Consider the following 12207-nt stretch of genomic DNA (forward strand, 5'->3'; position numbering starts at 1 on the left):
ATACTCCTGGGAAGGAAGGAAAAGGCAACTCCTTCCATTCCCACAGCAAAATGCTCACTCCTGCTTTCCAACGTAACACTTGAGTGTTGGGAATGGTTTCTGCTCACAGTTAAATGCTGATTGCCCATTGTCTAGAACATGGAGACAGTTAGTTAATTGAGAAGGCAGTCTTGATTGAGCCCACAATAACAAAGATCATTTACAGGGTTTCTTGCATCCTGCATTCAGATGCAGCAAAGACAGCTCTGAAACAGCACCTCTGGAGAGCCCACGGTGCCCTGGTACCTGGGGCAGCTGTGCCCCAACGCAGCATACGACAGCTCAGAAATGCACAATACAAGCGTGGGAATTGAGTCTGTTTGCTGGTGAGAAATTGAGCACCTGCTATTTTTAGTCAAAGGAACACTCTAGACATACCCTTTCCGTTCTGCTTCCAAGCAAATTCCCTCCTGGAAACAACAATCCTGTACAAAATCATTACTTGGAAGGCTGTAATTTCCTGCAATATTCTTTTTCTCCCCTCTGAGCCTCAGCGACAAGCATCACCTGTCCCACTGGCCACTGTGGCTGTCGCTACATGCAGGTTCACCTAAACATATGAAGGATTTTTTCCTGAGGCTGGAAATGGTTCCTGGCAGGAATTGTGTGGCTTCACAGAAAATTCTGGAGCACTAGCAATAACATTATGGTGCCTTTGTAAGACCCTTGTTAAACACGAGTGAAATCAGGTTTTGGGTTTAAAATTATCAAGGATAAGGGGAAAGGAGATTGCATAGGTAGATTAATCCTCACCTGCATATGGACATCTGGAAATGAGCTTGATACCCTTGTCTGGTATGTGGACATCTGGGTAATTAGTTTAAACAGCCTTTTTTTCCCCCAGACTTATGTCCCTGTCACCTCACAGCCCTGTTAATATCACCCCAGAAACCAGAAGATTAGAAATTACCATTATTATCCCTGCTTACATCAAACAGCAACTGTTAAAGAAGAGGCTACACTTGGCAGTTCCACTGGGAAGAGGATCCAAGCTGCATCCACTGGCCCTCACCTGTAACACCTTACTACAAGGACCTGGGGAGCCCCTTCCTTCAGCTGCAAGCTCTGCTCATCCTGCCCTCATCCCCAACAAAGACAGCAGGGCAGAGGCAGAAATAGATCTTTAATGAACTATACAAAAAATGACCCAGTGATTCCTCCTGCGCAGAGGGCTCAGCAGAAGAGGTGCAAGACTTTGCGGAAGAAGTTCCTGAACTCGGCGTTGAACACGGTGTAAATGATGGGGTTGAGAGCACTGTTGACATAGCCCAGCCAAGTGACAGTGCTGGTGACTTGAGGGGGGATGGAGCAGGACTTGCAGAGTGCCCTGGTAATGTGCACCACAAAAAAAGGTGTCCAGCAGAAGAGGAAAGCACCTGCCAGGAGGACAATAAAGAGAGGTGATGTGAATGTTCAAAAGGGTTTAATTTAACAAAGTCTGAGCCAAAAAAGACAGACACAGCTTGGGCACTCAGGGAAAAGGCAGCAGTTGTGCTAACACATGGAGCTGGGCTTATGCCCAGACAAAAAATTGGGATATTATTCCTGTCCTAAACTTTGATGAAAAGTCTTAAGTTAGTCTTGCTTTGGCTTTGAATGTAAGATATTGGGAGTCACAGGTTTGCCTTGGAAGGAGGTTGTGTTATAGACACTGTATGTGTCTATACGTGTATGTGTTCTTTCCCAAGGGTGGTGGGTTTTGGCACTGCTCTGGATTGACCCAGGCCCTGCCAGTCTGAGTGCTGTGGTGTGACAAGGTGGCACATTTCCCAGCCTCCCCAGCATCCCTGACAGCCACTCACCGACAACAACCGGCAGCACCCGCATGGCCTTGCGCTCCCGCCCGTTGATCTTGGCCTGCTTGCGCCCGTGCCCTGGGTGCGGGTACCTGAGGTGTGGGTAGGACACAGTCTGGATCCCACTGTTCATCCCACACTCCCCAGGGAGGCCGGCACGGGCATAGGGGCTGCACTCCAGCAGCCCCAGCCGGGTCTGCTCTCTCTCCATCAAGGTTGGGGGGTGATAGAGCTTCCTGTTGGCTCCGTGGATGCAGCCTCTCAGCTTGGCCTTCCGGGCTTCTTCCCAGCGCTTGAGTCCTTGGAACATGCCACAGTACAGAACCAGCATGACAGGGCATGGGATGAAGAAGGAGCAGATGGAGGAATACACGATGTAGTTGTCATCCTCCAGTTGGCACAAGCTGGGGTCCCGGTCTGGGACGTTGTTGAGGCCAAATATGACTGGGGATGCCACAGCAAAGGCGAATATCCAGGTGGTGGATATAAGGATCAGCTGCCGCAGGTCGATCTGCCGCCGGTTGTAGTTGAGCGGGATTTGAACAGCGATGAACCTGCCAACACAGCCCCGGGTGAGTCAGTCCTGGTGTGGTGGTGGCATCGTGGTAATGTAACCAAGGGACCCCAAACTCCTTGCCACTGTCCTTCCCCCCATTAATTCACTTTACTAACGGCCAAGGCCTGGGCTACAGCCACAACAGCCAAGGGACAGCTCTGGGTCATCACACAACAAGATTTCAGCTTGGCCACCACCAATGGGACACAAACCTGGTGGTGGAGGACATTAGGACAGAACAGCCTCCTTAGGGGAGGGCAGAATCCTTCCTGCCTGGGACACTGGCAAGGGCCTATGGAAGCAGCGTGCTGCCCAGGCACAGCCAGAGCAGGAAGCACTCACCGATCCACGCTGATAGCACACAGGTTGAAGATGGAGGCCGTGCACAGCATCACGTCCATGGTCATCAGGGCATCACACAGCACTGTGCTGAGGGACCACACTCCTCCCTGGAACTGAAAAGATCCCTGGGGTCAGCAGATGCTGTGTTCTTTAAAATGACAGGAGCACGGCCATGCCTGGGTGCCTCAGCCACTCCTGTTTGCTCCAAACAAGCAGCCCAAAGCTGAGGGCTCCTCCCATAGCACGATGCTCCCAGTGCAGCAGCAGCACGTGGGAATGAGCCCCACACAGAGCCCACAGCTTGCTCAGGGCTTGTGGCTCTGGCCTGTCTGGAGAACTGAGCCCTCAGACCATCAGTACAGCTAAGTGAGTGATGCTGGGCAGAGAAATGGACACAGGACCATTGCACTGCCTTGGGTGAGGTCATGTACCCCCAAACTCTTCAAACCCCCAATTCAGGACCTCAGGATCTCCCCAACAAAGCAATATTGGCTGCACAGCATCCTGACCTCAGTCCCCAAGCAAGCAGAAGACAGAGCACAAAGCTCCTCTTCCACTTCTGTGTCCCAACCACTCCAAGCCCCTGTGTGCAGATGATGTGAACAGTTTCTCTGTGTTACACAACTGTTCCACCCTGGCAGGCCAAGCACAAGTTCAGCCTCTGGAGACCAGGTCCAGGCAGTAACAACCTGTGATTCTCTCCCCACAGTCACAGGCACCAGGGCAGAGCAGCAGGGACTGGTGTCAGTGCTCTGAACCACCTGGAAGTGTTGACTCTGCCATTCTTGGTGATTTTCAGCTTGGTCATGCCTCAGCCAGCCAGCACAAGCTCTGCACAGCCCATAGCACAGGACAGGCAGCAGGACAGAGAGAAGGACAGCAATGGCTGATGCTCATACAGCCAGAAACTACAGGCAACACTTTGTTCCAATCGAGTGCTTGTCTCAACCAGGTACAAACCCAGCTTGTTCTTTTAACATTAAAGCACTTTTTAGGCTGATACAGAAATAGGTCACCTCCATCCCATTCCTGTGCCATTATTCCCATGAGCTCCTTGAGCACAGCCAGAGACCTATCAGTTTGCTTGCACCTGCACAGGTAAGCCAGGTAGCTCAATAGGCTGTCACCACTAGGCAGCAGGGAATTTTTCCTCAGAGTTTGAGACTGTGAGGAAAATTCCTTTGGGTCCCTCTGCAGAGACAGGTTGAAAACCCAATAAAATGTACAAATAAGTATGATTTTAGCTTGAAAAAAAAGTGTTCAGTAGCAATGGCCCCTTGACATGTCTGATTCAAACACTTTATTTTGATATTGCAAAATACCAAGCACTATCTGTACTTTCTATATGTTTTTATTAAAATATATATTATAGATATTACTATAGTATATATATTGCTGCAAGTAATATATTTAATTTTCTATGCATGTTTATCTACAGATAATGTGAATCATCTAATATATATAATTTATTATATATTTTTATCTACAGAAAATGTGCTGCATAAAAATTATTTTTATATATATATAAATCCCAGGGACCTTTTTCTCTATAGCAATAGCCAGCCAATGCTCATAGAGTCTAATGTTGCTACCCTTTAATGTTGCAGGTTTCAGGAAGCAGGTATGGATTACACCAGATTCCTGTACTGGTGCTAAACAACAGTTCTGGTTTCATTCATCCCAGCACTGAGTAGAGCCACGTGGGGAACACACTCCACAGAACGCCTGGAAGGTGCTGAACCCCAGGCCCTGCCAGCCACAGGGCAGGCAGCTCTGCAGGGATTAATATCAGCCAGTAATGATGTCAAGCACAGGATTATGATTAGAGGAGCTGTAAAGCCAAAGGAGTCTCTGAAGTAACTGTTTTGCTATTTTTGTACAGCATCTCCTTGAGATACCTCCGGGGGAGCTCTGGAGTCAGACCTGAGTGCTTCAGTCAGCCCATTTTCTAGCACAATGCAGACACTCCAAACTGATTTTGGGACCTGAATCATCAAAAGCCAAATTTCTGCCAAGCTCACTGGGATCTTGACAGGTTCAGTTCAGCTTATGAGAGAGAAAAATTTGATTTTGGGCTGCAGTTTTCCAAACCTATTTGTGATTTGGGGAAACTAATTGATTCTGAAAAGGACAAAGGCTCTCGGTCTGCAGCACCATTGGATCATGTGAGATTAAAGTTGGGCACTTGGAAAATGCTATGAAACCCTTCCCTTTCCCCACCAACCCCCAAGACTCAGCTTTGGAGGAGGTGCTAGGAGAGAACTTCCCATTCTGTGGTGTTTGTCACCTGCCCACCTTGGCAAAACGTGCCAAGCACCCCTCTGATGGGAGAGTAACTTTGGATAAGAGGCTTTGCTGGGCCATGTGATTAAGGAGTTCCTAATTCCAGGAGGCTGCAGCAGATTAGCCCATCAAGGTACACAGTGTAAAGATTTAGGGATCACAAACAGCTCAAGCTTCCTTTAAGTGCTCCAGAGCAACTGAACCTCCAGCGGCTCTTTTGGTTCTCCACTTTTCCAGAATACAATGCAGAAGTTTTTATAGGATGCTGGATGGCAGGAGACAGACTTGGCTTCTCAAACACCCTTGCAGCTGCCTTCCTAGTCAGCCCATTCTGGTATCCTTATTCCTCAGCACAGCTGATTTGTAAGGAAAACTCTGCCTTCTAAACCAGCCTGATGCCAGAAGAGCTTCTGAGGGCAGGAGCCAAGACAAAGCCAAAGGTTTTAGTTCTATTTCCTCTGATACCAGCCCTTGTTTCACTCCTGCCACATGCAGGGAACAGCAGGAGCCTGAAAGAGAATTAGGAGATGCCCATCTGGACTTTGAACAAGTATCTGCCTCAGTGCAGCCATGGCTCCAAGACATGGCATGGAGAGGGAAGGCTGTGACATGAGCTGGAAGAGGAACAGTCCTTGCCAGTGGGCAAAGTCCAGCATCAGAGCCAAAGAATTGTCTCTGTGTCCACCAGAAGCTGACTTGGGGCTTTTTGTCATGAGTTGTGACAACTGTCACAGTCCCCAGAATACACAATGCAGCCTGCAAGGGGAGAGGAAGAAGAGGGAGTGGGACATAAGACAGAGGTGCCTCATGTCTGCTCTGATGTTGTTTCTTAAATCATTGAGGTCAAGGTTTTTCAGAGATTATGAAAAAGCCTCATCATCCATCTGAGACATTATGAGGGCCAAGAATTTCAGGACACCTCTCCCAATTACTGGTATCTGAAAAAAAATCCCTAAGCACTGGTTTGTAACTGCTGGCCTGTCTCAGCTCCCTGGTACTTTGTGTGGCTCAGACATCAGCCAGGCCCAGAATAACATCTATTTCCACTAAAACTGTAGCATTCTAGGAAAGACTAATCCCAAATCCTGCTGCAAACAAGCTGACATGCATTCACAGAGAGCCTGGGGAAATTTGGAGAGGGTAGAGGTCTGGCCTCTTATTAGAAGAGCTCCATCACAAGCACACAGAAAAAACTGCAAAAGAGATGTTTTGATACCAAGCCAGTGACACCCTGAACGTTTTGGGCAGAACCCATCACCCTCAGCAAGATAAGAAGATAGCACATGAGGTTTTTACTGGCTGCTCCATCATCATGCCTGCTGGGAACACTCATCTTCTCTGACCTGAGAAGGAGCCAGGTAAACATGCAAATCTGCTCAAACTGTTTCCTCTTTTCCGTAATCACTTACACAGGTCTTAGTGGCAAAGATGTTTACATAACCAACACCCTCAGCTCCTGCCAGCAGCTTCCTGGCTCAGGCCTGTTCCACAGCCCTGCTGCTTGGCAGGGATTAGCAGAGAGCTGAGCACAGGAGCAGCAGGTACAGGTGCAGGTACAGGTACAGGTGTGCTGCACAGCACAGTCCACGTGTGTCCTGGTGCCTGCCATAATTGCTGGGATGCCTCCACTTGATGAGGGCTGTATAAACTCCTGCAAGTATCCCAGAGTCTTTGGAACTCCTGCCATTTTCACAGTCTCTGGGAAGAGGAAGCTTGCCTCACAAGGCAGGCCTGTGGAGCCACGCAGCTCCCTCCCAAAGCCACCCAGAGCCAAGTGATATCCTGCGGTAACTCCATAGCTCTGCTTCCTCAGGTAACCCCTGTTTCGGTGCTCCCAATGCTCCAGGGACTCTCTGGGATCTTCTCCTGGCCTCTCTTCACATGAAAGCAGAACTCTGCTCTTCAGGAATAACAGTTAATGCCTAAGAGTGCTCCAGGTCATCTCCTTCCCCCTTGCTTCCCATCACCCCTGCCTTTCTGGCACAGGATTGATTGCTGGAAAGCACTTGACACACTCATCAGAAAGCCAAGGCTGGCAGAAGAGCAGTGCAACTTCCCCGTGAAAGTTACCATTACCTCTCCCCATCACACTGCTAAGACCTCAGATTCCCAAGCAGGCAGGAAGGTAAGTGCCTTCTGCCCACCAGGGCAGGCAGCTGTGCGGTAATTGCAACTGGAAACATTGGAACATGTCTTTGTTCCATATTTGGATGAGTCCAGTGGAAGGAGAGTGTGTGTCCATAATTGCTGCCATTGTCTGAAATGAGCTTTCTTAACAACCAGAAATAAAACCCACGATCAAGGACTCTCCACTGTGCTCCAGCTTCAGAGAAGAGCAGCAAAGGATCACCCGCATCCCACAGGAAGGAATCCCATCCTCAGTGGGGCTTGGAGGAGATCTGTTCTTTGTGAGGATGTCAGATGTCACCTCAAAAGTTAGGTCCCTCCTGCTGTCTTCTAAAGCTCAGACTTGGAGGAATGTTTCCAGAACTGGAACACAAGATGCCACCTCACAGGAAAACAGCACAAGATGAGCAAATTTCTGCTGAATGAAAAAATGCTCAGTTTACTGTTCTCTTCATGCTAAAAAAGCAAAAACCCACTGCCTCATCTGGCTTTCGAGTTTTCCAATAGGGCCTCAGAGTCCACCTTTACTGTATCAGGAGTTGTACTAAAGTTTAAAACAACAAAACAAAAATCCCACACCAAGAAGAAAGATTGAGGTGAACATTCAGGACTGTCCAGGCCATATTTTCAGTGGCTACCATGTTTGGTACAGAGTGCAAGCTGAAACCAAGCTAGTTTTAAAGAGCAACACTACCCCTTGCATCTTGCATCCCAACATCTAATTCCAAGTTTTGCTTCCAAGGAAAAAAACAAAAAAAACAAAAAAAACCACAAAGCAAAGAGACCACAAAAATCCTGTCCTCTGGCATGGATTCAGTGGTTACTCTCCCTTTTCCTTATTTCAGAACAAAATGAGTTGGAAATCCTGCACCAGTGTACAAAAGACAATTAAAATGAAAATGGGCACCTGCAGGCTCTGAGCCCAGAGAAGCTTCCAGGCATGGAATGGGAACTGCTGCAACACTAGAGGTGGGGTTGCTCTACACATCAAAGCCCCACTGCCTGCTCGAGTCTCTCCCTCTCCCTCTCTCTCTTTCTGTAGCTGTTCAGCACTTCCCTCACCTGCTCCATGCATTCCCTCTGAGAGCCAGGAGTGCAAATCCTGGTGCCTGTGCTGTTTTGTGCCTCTGAATGCCTGCCTGGCTGCAGGAGCTGCAGAGGATGGGAGGGAAAGACTTCTGTCATACAGCGCCTTCATTCTCCATGTTTAATATCCTGGGAGCAGAGACATGGAAGAATTCCCTCACAGAACTGATGTTTACGAATAGCCATGGAGGTGAATGTACCAAGTGTCACCACAAGCTGAACAGCACCAGTTTTTAAAGCTCATACAGGTATGAACACCTGTTACCTGAGAATCCAGAACTTGTGGAATGTCTGTGGTATTCAAGAAATACTCCTGCCCCAATGGAAGTATTTTCAGAGGTACCCCAGAATATGTTAACCTGTATTTTATATATTCCAGCAAAACTCCCACCTGCAGGCAAAAGGAAACCACTCTGGTGTTCATGACTGCCCATAGAGAGACCTTGGGAACTGAAGGCATCAAGAGACAACAGAAAGGGGAAGGAAGAAAAGGGATCCCAATTAGCAAAAAGTAGCAGAGAAGAATGATGAAGAATATGCCTTTCTAACCTCAGCAAAAAAGAGGTAATGAGGAAAAGCAAATCCACCAAAAGCAAGAGCACAGTGGAAAAAGAGGGGACCTAATGCTCCAGTTCTTCCTTGGTTCTTCTCATGGGTCCCCAGATGAACCTGCTGCTCCACAATACCTGTCTCCAGAGAGGTCACAGTGTCCTGCAAAATCCTAGGACGAGGTAGAGACCATTCTAAGCTCTAATCTGCAGCCTGCCTTGCTTAGGGGAGTACAGGCCTGCACAGTCAGGGCTTGCTGAGCCATGGGGTGCTCTGCATGGCTTGTGAGAGGACAAGAGGGGAGACGCTATTCCACAGCTGGGAAGAAGATTCATAGTACCAGCTACCACCAGCATGGGTAGAAAAACCTGCTATTTGGCTCAGTGGATGCTTTCATCCTCTTGAGCAGGGAAGAGTCACCAGCTGGTACTAACAGGTTTAAAACATCCCCCTGCAAGCACAATGGTTTATTTGTCCCTGGCAGTAAATGTTACAGAGAGAACTCAGCCTCAGGAGTGCCTGTTGCTCTTTCCCTCAGCTGTCACAGTCTTGGGGGTGAACAGGTTTTGGGAGTGAACAGCAACTCTGCCCCATGTCCCTGAGCTGGCTCTCCACGACTGCCATTGCGTGCTGGGTCAGGCCTGTGCCAAGGAACAACCTACCAACCAAAGCCACCTTGGTGCAGGGTGACCAAATCCCATCCCTGGAACAGACAGCTTCTCCGTCTCAGCCAACATGGAAAGTTATTTCCTGGCTAAAGATGTTTAAGATCTCCCTTTATCACCAAGGCTCACTTTATGCCGAACAGAGCACAGCACCTGTCTCTTCCTATACATTTGCTGACGGCAGCCTGGACAGGGTGCAAGCCGAGGGACAGCGTGCAAGCCGAGAGACAGCGTGCAAGCCGAGGGACAGGGTGCAAGCCGAGGGACAGGGTTGAAGCCAAGGGGAGAGCACCCCGGTGCGCCTCCGCTCGGGGCATCTCCACTCGGCGCGGTTCGGACGGGATCCCAGGAACTCGCACGGAGCCGGCTCCGCTCTTCGCCGCCCGCGGTCCCGCAGCGCTGGGATGCCGTGAGGCTCGCAGGTAAGAGCCGGGGGGTCTGACCGCCACATCCCGGGGGACAGGGCTGTCCCGGGTGGGGAGCACTCCCGGGCCGGCGGGGTGCCGGTGGGCAGCAAGCCCGGAGAGCGGCTTGGACCCTCGGTACTTGGTCTCTTGCCCCACCGCTGCCTCGTAACCTGCAGGCTCGGCGGGCACCCGAGCCCCAGCCCGCCGTGCCCCGGTGTCCCCGGGCTGTCTCACCTCGGAGTAGACGTAGAGGGGCAGGACGAGGAGGGCGAGCAGCAGATCGGCCACGGCGAGGCTGACGATGAAGTAGTTGGTGGTGGTCTTGAGCGCCCGCTCCGTGCAGACGCTCAGACAGACGAGCCCGTTGCCGCCGACGATGAGGAGGATGAGGAGGATGCCGAGCACCAGGGCGGCGATGCTGTGGCCGGGTACGGCGGGCGGGGGTCCGGCGGTGCCGTTGCCCATGGCCCCGCGGCGCTGCCCCCGCAGCCCCGCGCACGGAGCCGGGCCGGCCGCCGGGAGCTGCCCGCCGAGCCGCGGGAGGAGCCTCCGCCGCCGCCCCGCCCGGCCCCGGTCCCGGCCCCGCGGGGACAACTGGGTCACGAAGCGGCTTAAGGGGTGGCGGGGCGGGGGGGGGCAGGCTCCCGGTGTCCCGGCTCCCGGTGTCCCGGAGTCCCGAGCGCTGCAGAGGTCCTGCTGCGTTCTCACATGGTCTTGCTGCGTTCTCACACGGGGCTGTTCTCTTAAGCAATGTTAGAGGAAAGAATTGGAATTAGTACAGGTCGGGTGAATAACTGGGAAATTTTATTCTGATGTGTGTGTAGAATCTGATAATGTTTAGGAGTTTGTAATTAAGCTGAGTGAAGATCCAGACAGTCCATAATGAAATTTGAAGATAGTGCCAAGACAGAATGCTGAGAGTGTCTTGGAGCACAGAGGAGGGATTAAAAGTGCTCTTAATAAGCTGGCAAATGCAGGATGCTCTTCAAAAGGAATTTTGCACTTTAGCCATGCTTGGGCAGGAATAAACAACTGCAGAAATGTAGGATACAGGAAGGAACCAGATGGGCAGCAAGTGTGGCAGCAAAGATGGGATGGCAGGTCAGGAGCTGAACATGGGGGCTGGGCTGTTTTACTGCAGAAAATGAGAGAAAAATGCTCTTTGAGGGGTACCTATGCACCTGCAGGATCAGGAGGTATGGGGAGGTGTGACCTTCCATTCCTAGCCCAGATGACTTGGGAGATATGGGAGCTGATACAGACCCTGTGGGCATCTCTGCAGCTGTGCCACTAAACCTCAGCCCAGATGTTAATGCCAGGTAAGCATTCAGGTCAGCCTGGTGTTTGTGGAAGGTGGTGGGAAGAGAAGGCATAGCAGTAGAAGGACATTTATACTGTGTATAAAAGAAAAAATACATTATTGGAAGATTTTTATGAGACAAATTGCTTCTAAGATCTGTTTATAAGCTGCAGCTATCAGAGTTTCACCCAAACTATTGAGACTTGTGGTAGAAATCCTCTCTCCAAACCCTACCCCTGCTGCCCCAAGTTCCCTTACTCTTTTTTGGAAAGGGTCACAGTTACCCCCCAGCATGTGCAGTGTAGAAAGGCCACAGCCCTGGTGTCAGCCTTGGGACACAGATCCAAGCACTGTCCTTCCCTTGGACTGGACTAACAGCAGCTGATCCACACAGTCTGTTCTGCCCAGCTGCTGTGGCTCTGCAATTTCATACATGAGTAGGAGAAAATTCCCTTGGTTTAAGCACTTGGACAACAGTTTGGTTGGCTAAATTCTGCCTCCAGAGGTGGGGCTTCCAGGTCTGTTCTAAAGCCAGTAAGAATGCCCTGTCTTTAGTAACTACAGAGTTGTATCACCCTTCTCTCCCATCCTTGTGAAGTCTGCCCATCCTCATGTTGATCCCAATACCTGTGGATTTGTTTCTCCAGTCATCTCCCTCTTCTAGTGTGCAAAGACAGGAGAGACAATTCCACCTGGCCTGAGTGAGACCACATCTTGCTCTAGATCTGTCTGTCACCAGCACTGGAATGGGTACTCACATACCTGTATCTCTACATTCCTTTTGGGAATGGTTTCTGTTGGACTCAGGTGGACACAAGCATGGTTGCACATCTGCCAGGTTCGAAGCTCGGTGATACCTCATCTGCTGGCAAGTTCAAACAAGGAATATGGTTTCCATCATCTGGTCACAGCTTTTCCTACCTGGCTTTGTTCCCTAAAGCCTGACTCCTGACACAGCCCTCATTCAGTGAGGGGCTGGGACAGCAGAACCACGTTCACTAGAGCCCTTTTTATTCTGAGAAATGAACTCAAAGTAGTAAAAGGAGGTCCTGAAGTT

General features: G+C 50.2%; 1 protein-coding gene across 1 annotated transcript; it reads right to left on the bottom strand.

Moving 5' to 3' along the window:
- Positions 1 to 1155: 1155 nt before the first annotated feature.
- On the bottom strand, positions 1156 to 10362 carry DRD4 (dopamine receptor D4). The gene is made up of 4 exons (XM_064714501.1): positions 10085 to 10362; positions 2734 to 2846; positions 1842 to 2389; positions 1156 to 1415 (listed from the first exon to the last, which is right to left on the bottom strand). Exons 1-4 carry the CDS (start codon positions 10313 to 10315, stop codon positions 1213 to 1215), a joined length of 1095 nt encoding a protein of 364 aa, XP_064570571.1. The 5' UTR covers positions 10316 to 10362; the 3' UTR covers positions 1156 to 1212.
- Positions 10363 to 12207: the final 1845 nt, after the last annotated feature.

Source organism: Zonotrichia leucophrys, chromosome 5, assembly GCF_028769735.1.
Source record: "Zonotrichia leucophrys gambelii isolate GWCS_2022_RI chromosome 5, RI_Zleu_2.0, whole genome shotgun sequence".
NCBI classification, from domain to species: Eukaryota; Metazoa; Chordata; class Aves; order Passeriformes; family Passerellidae; genus Zonotrichia; species Zonotrichia leucophrys.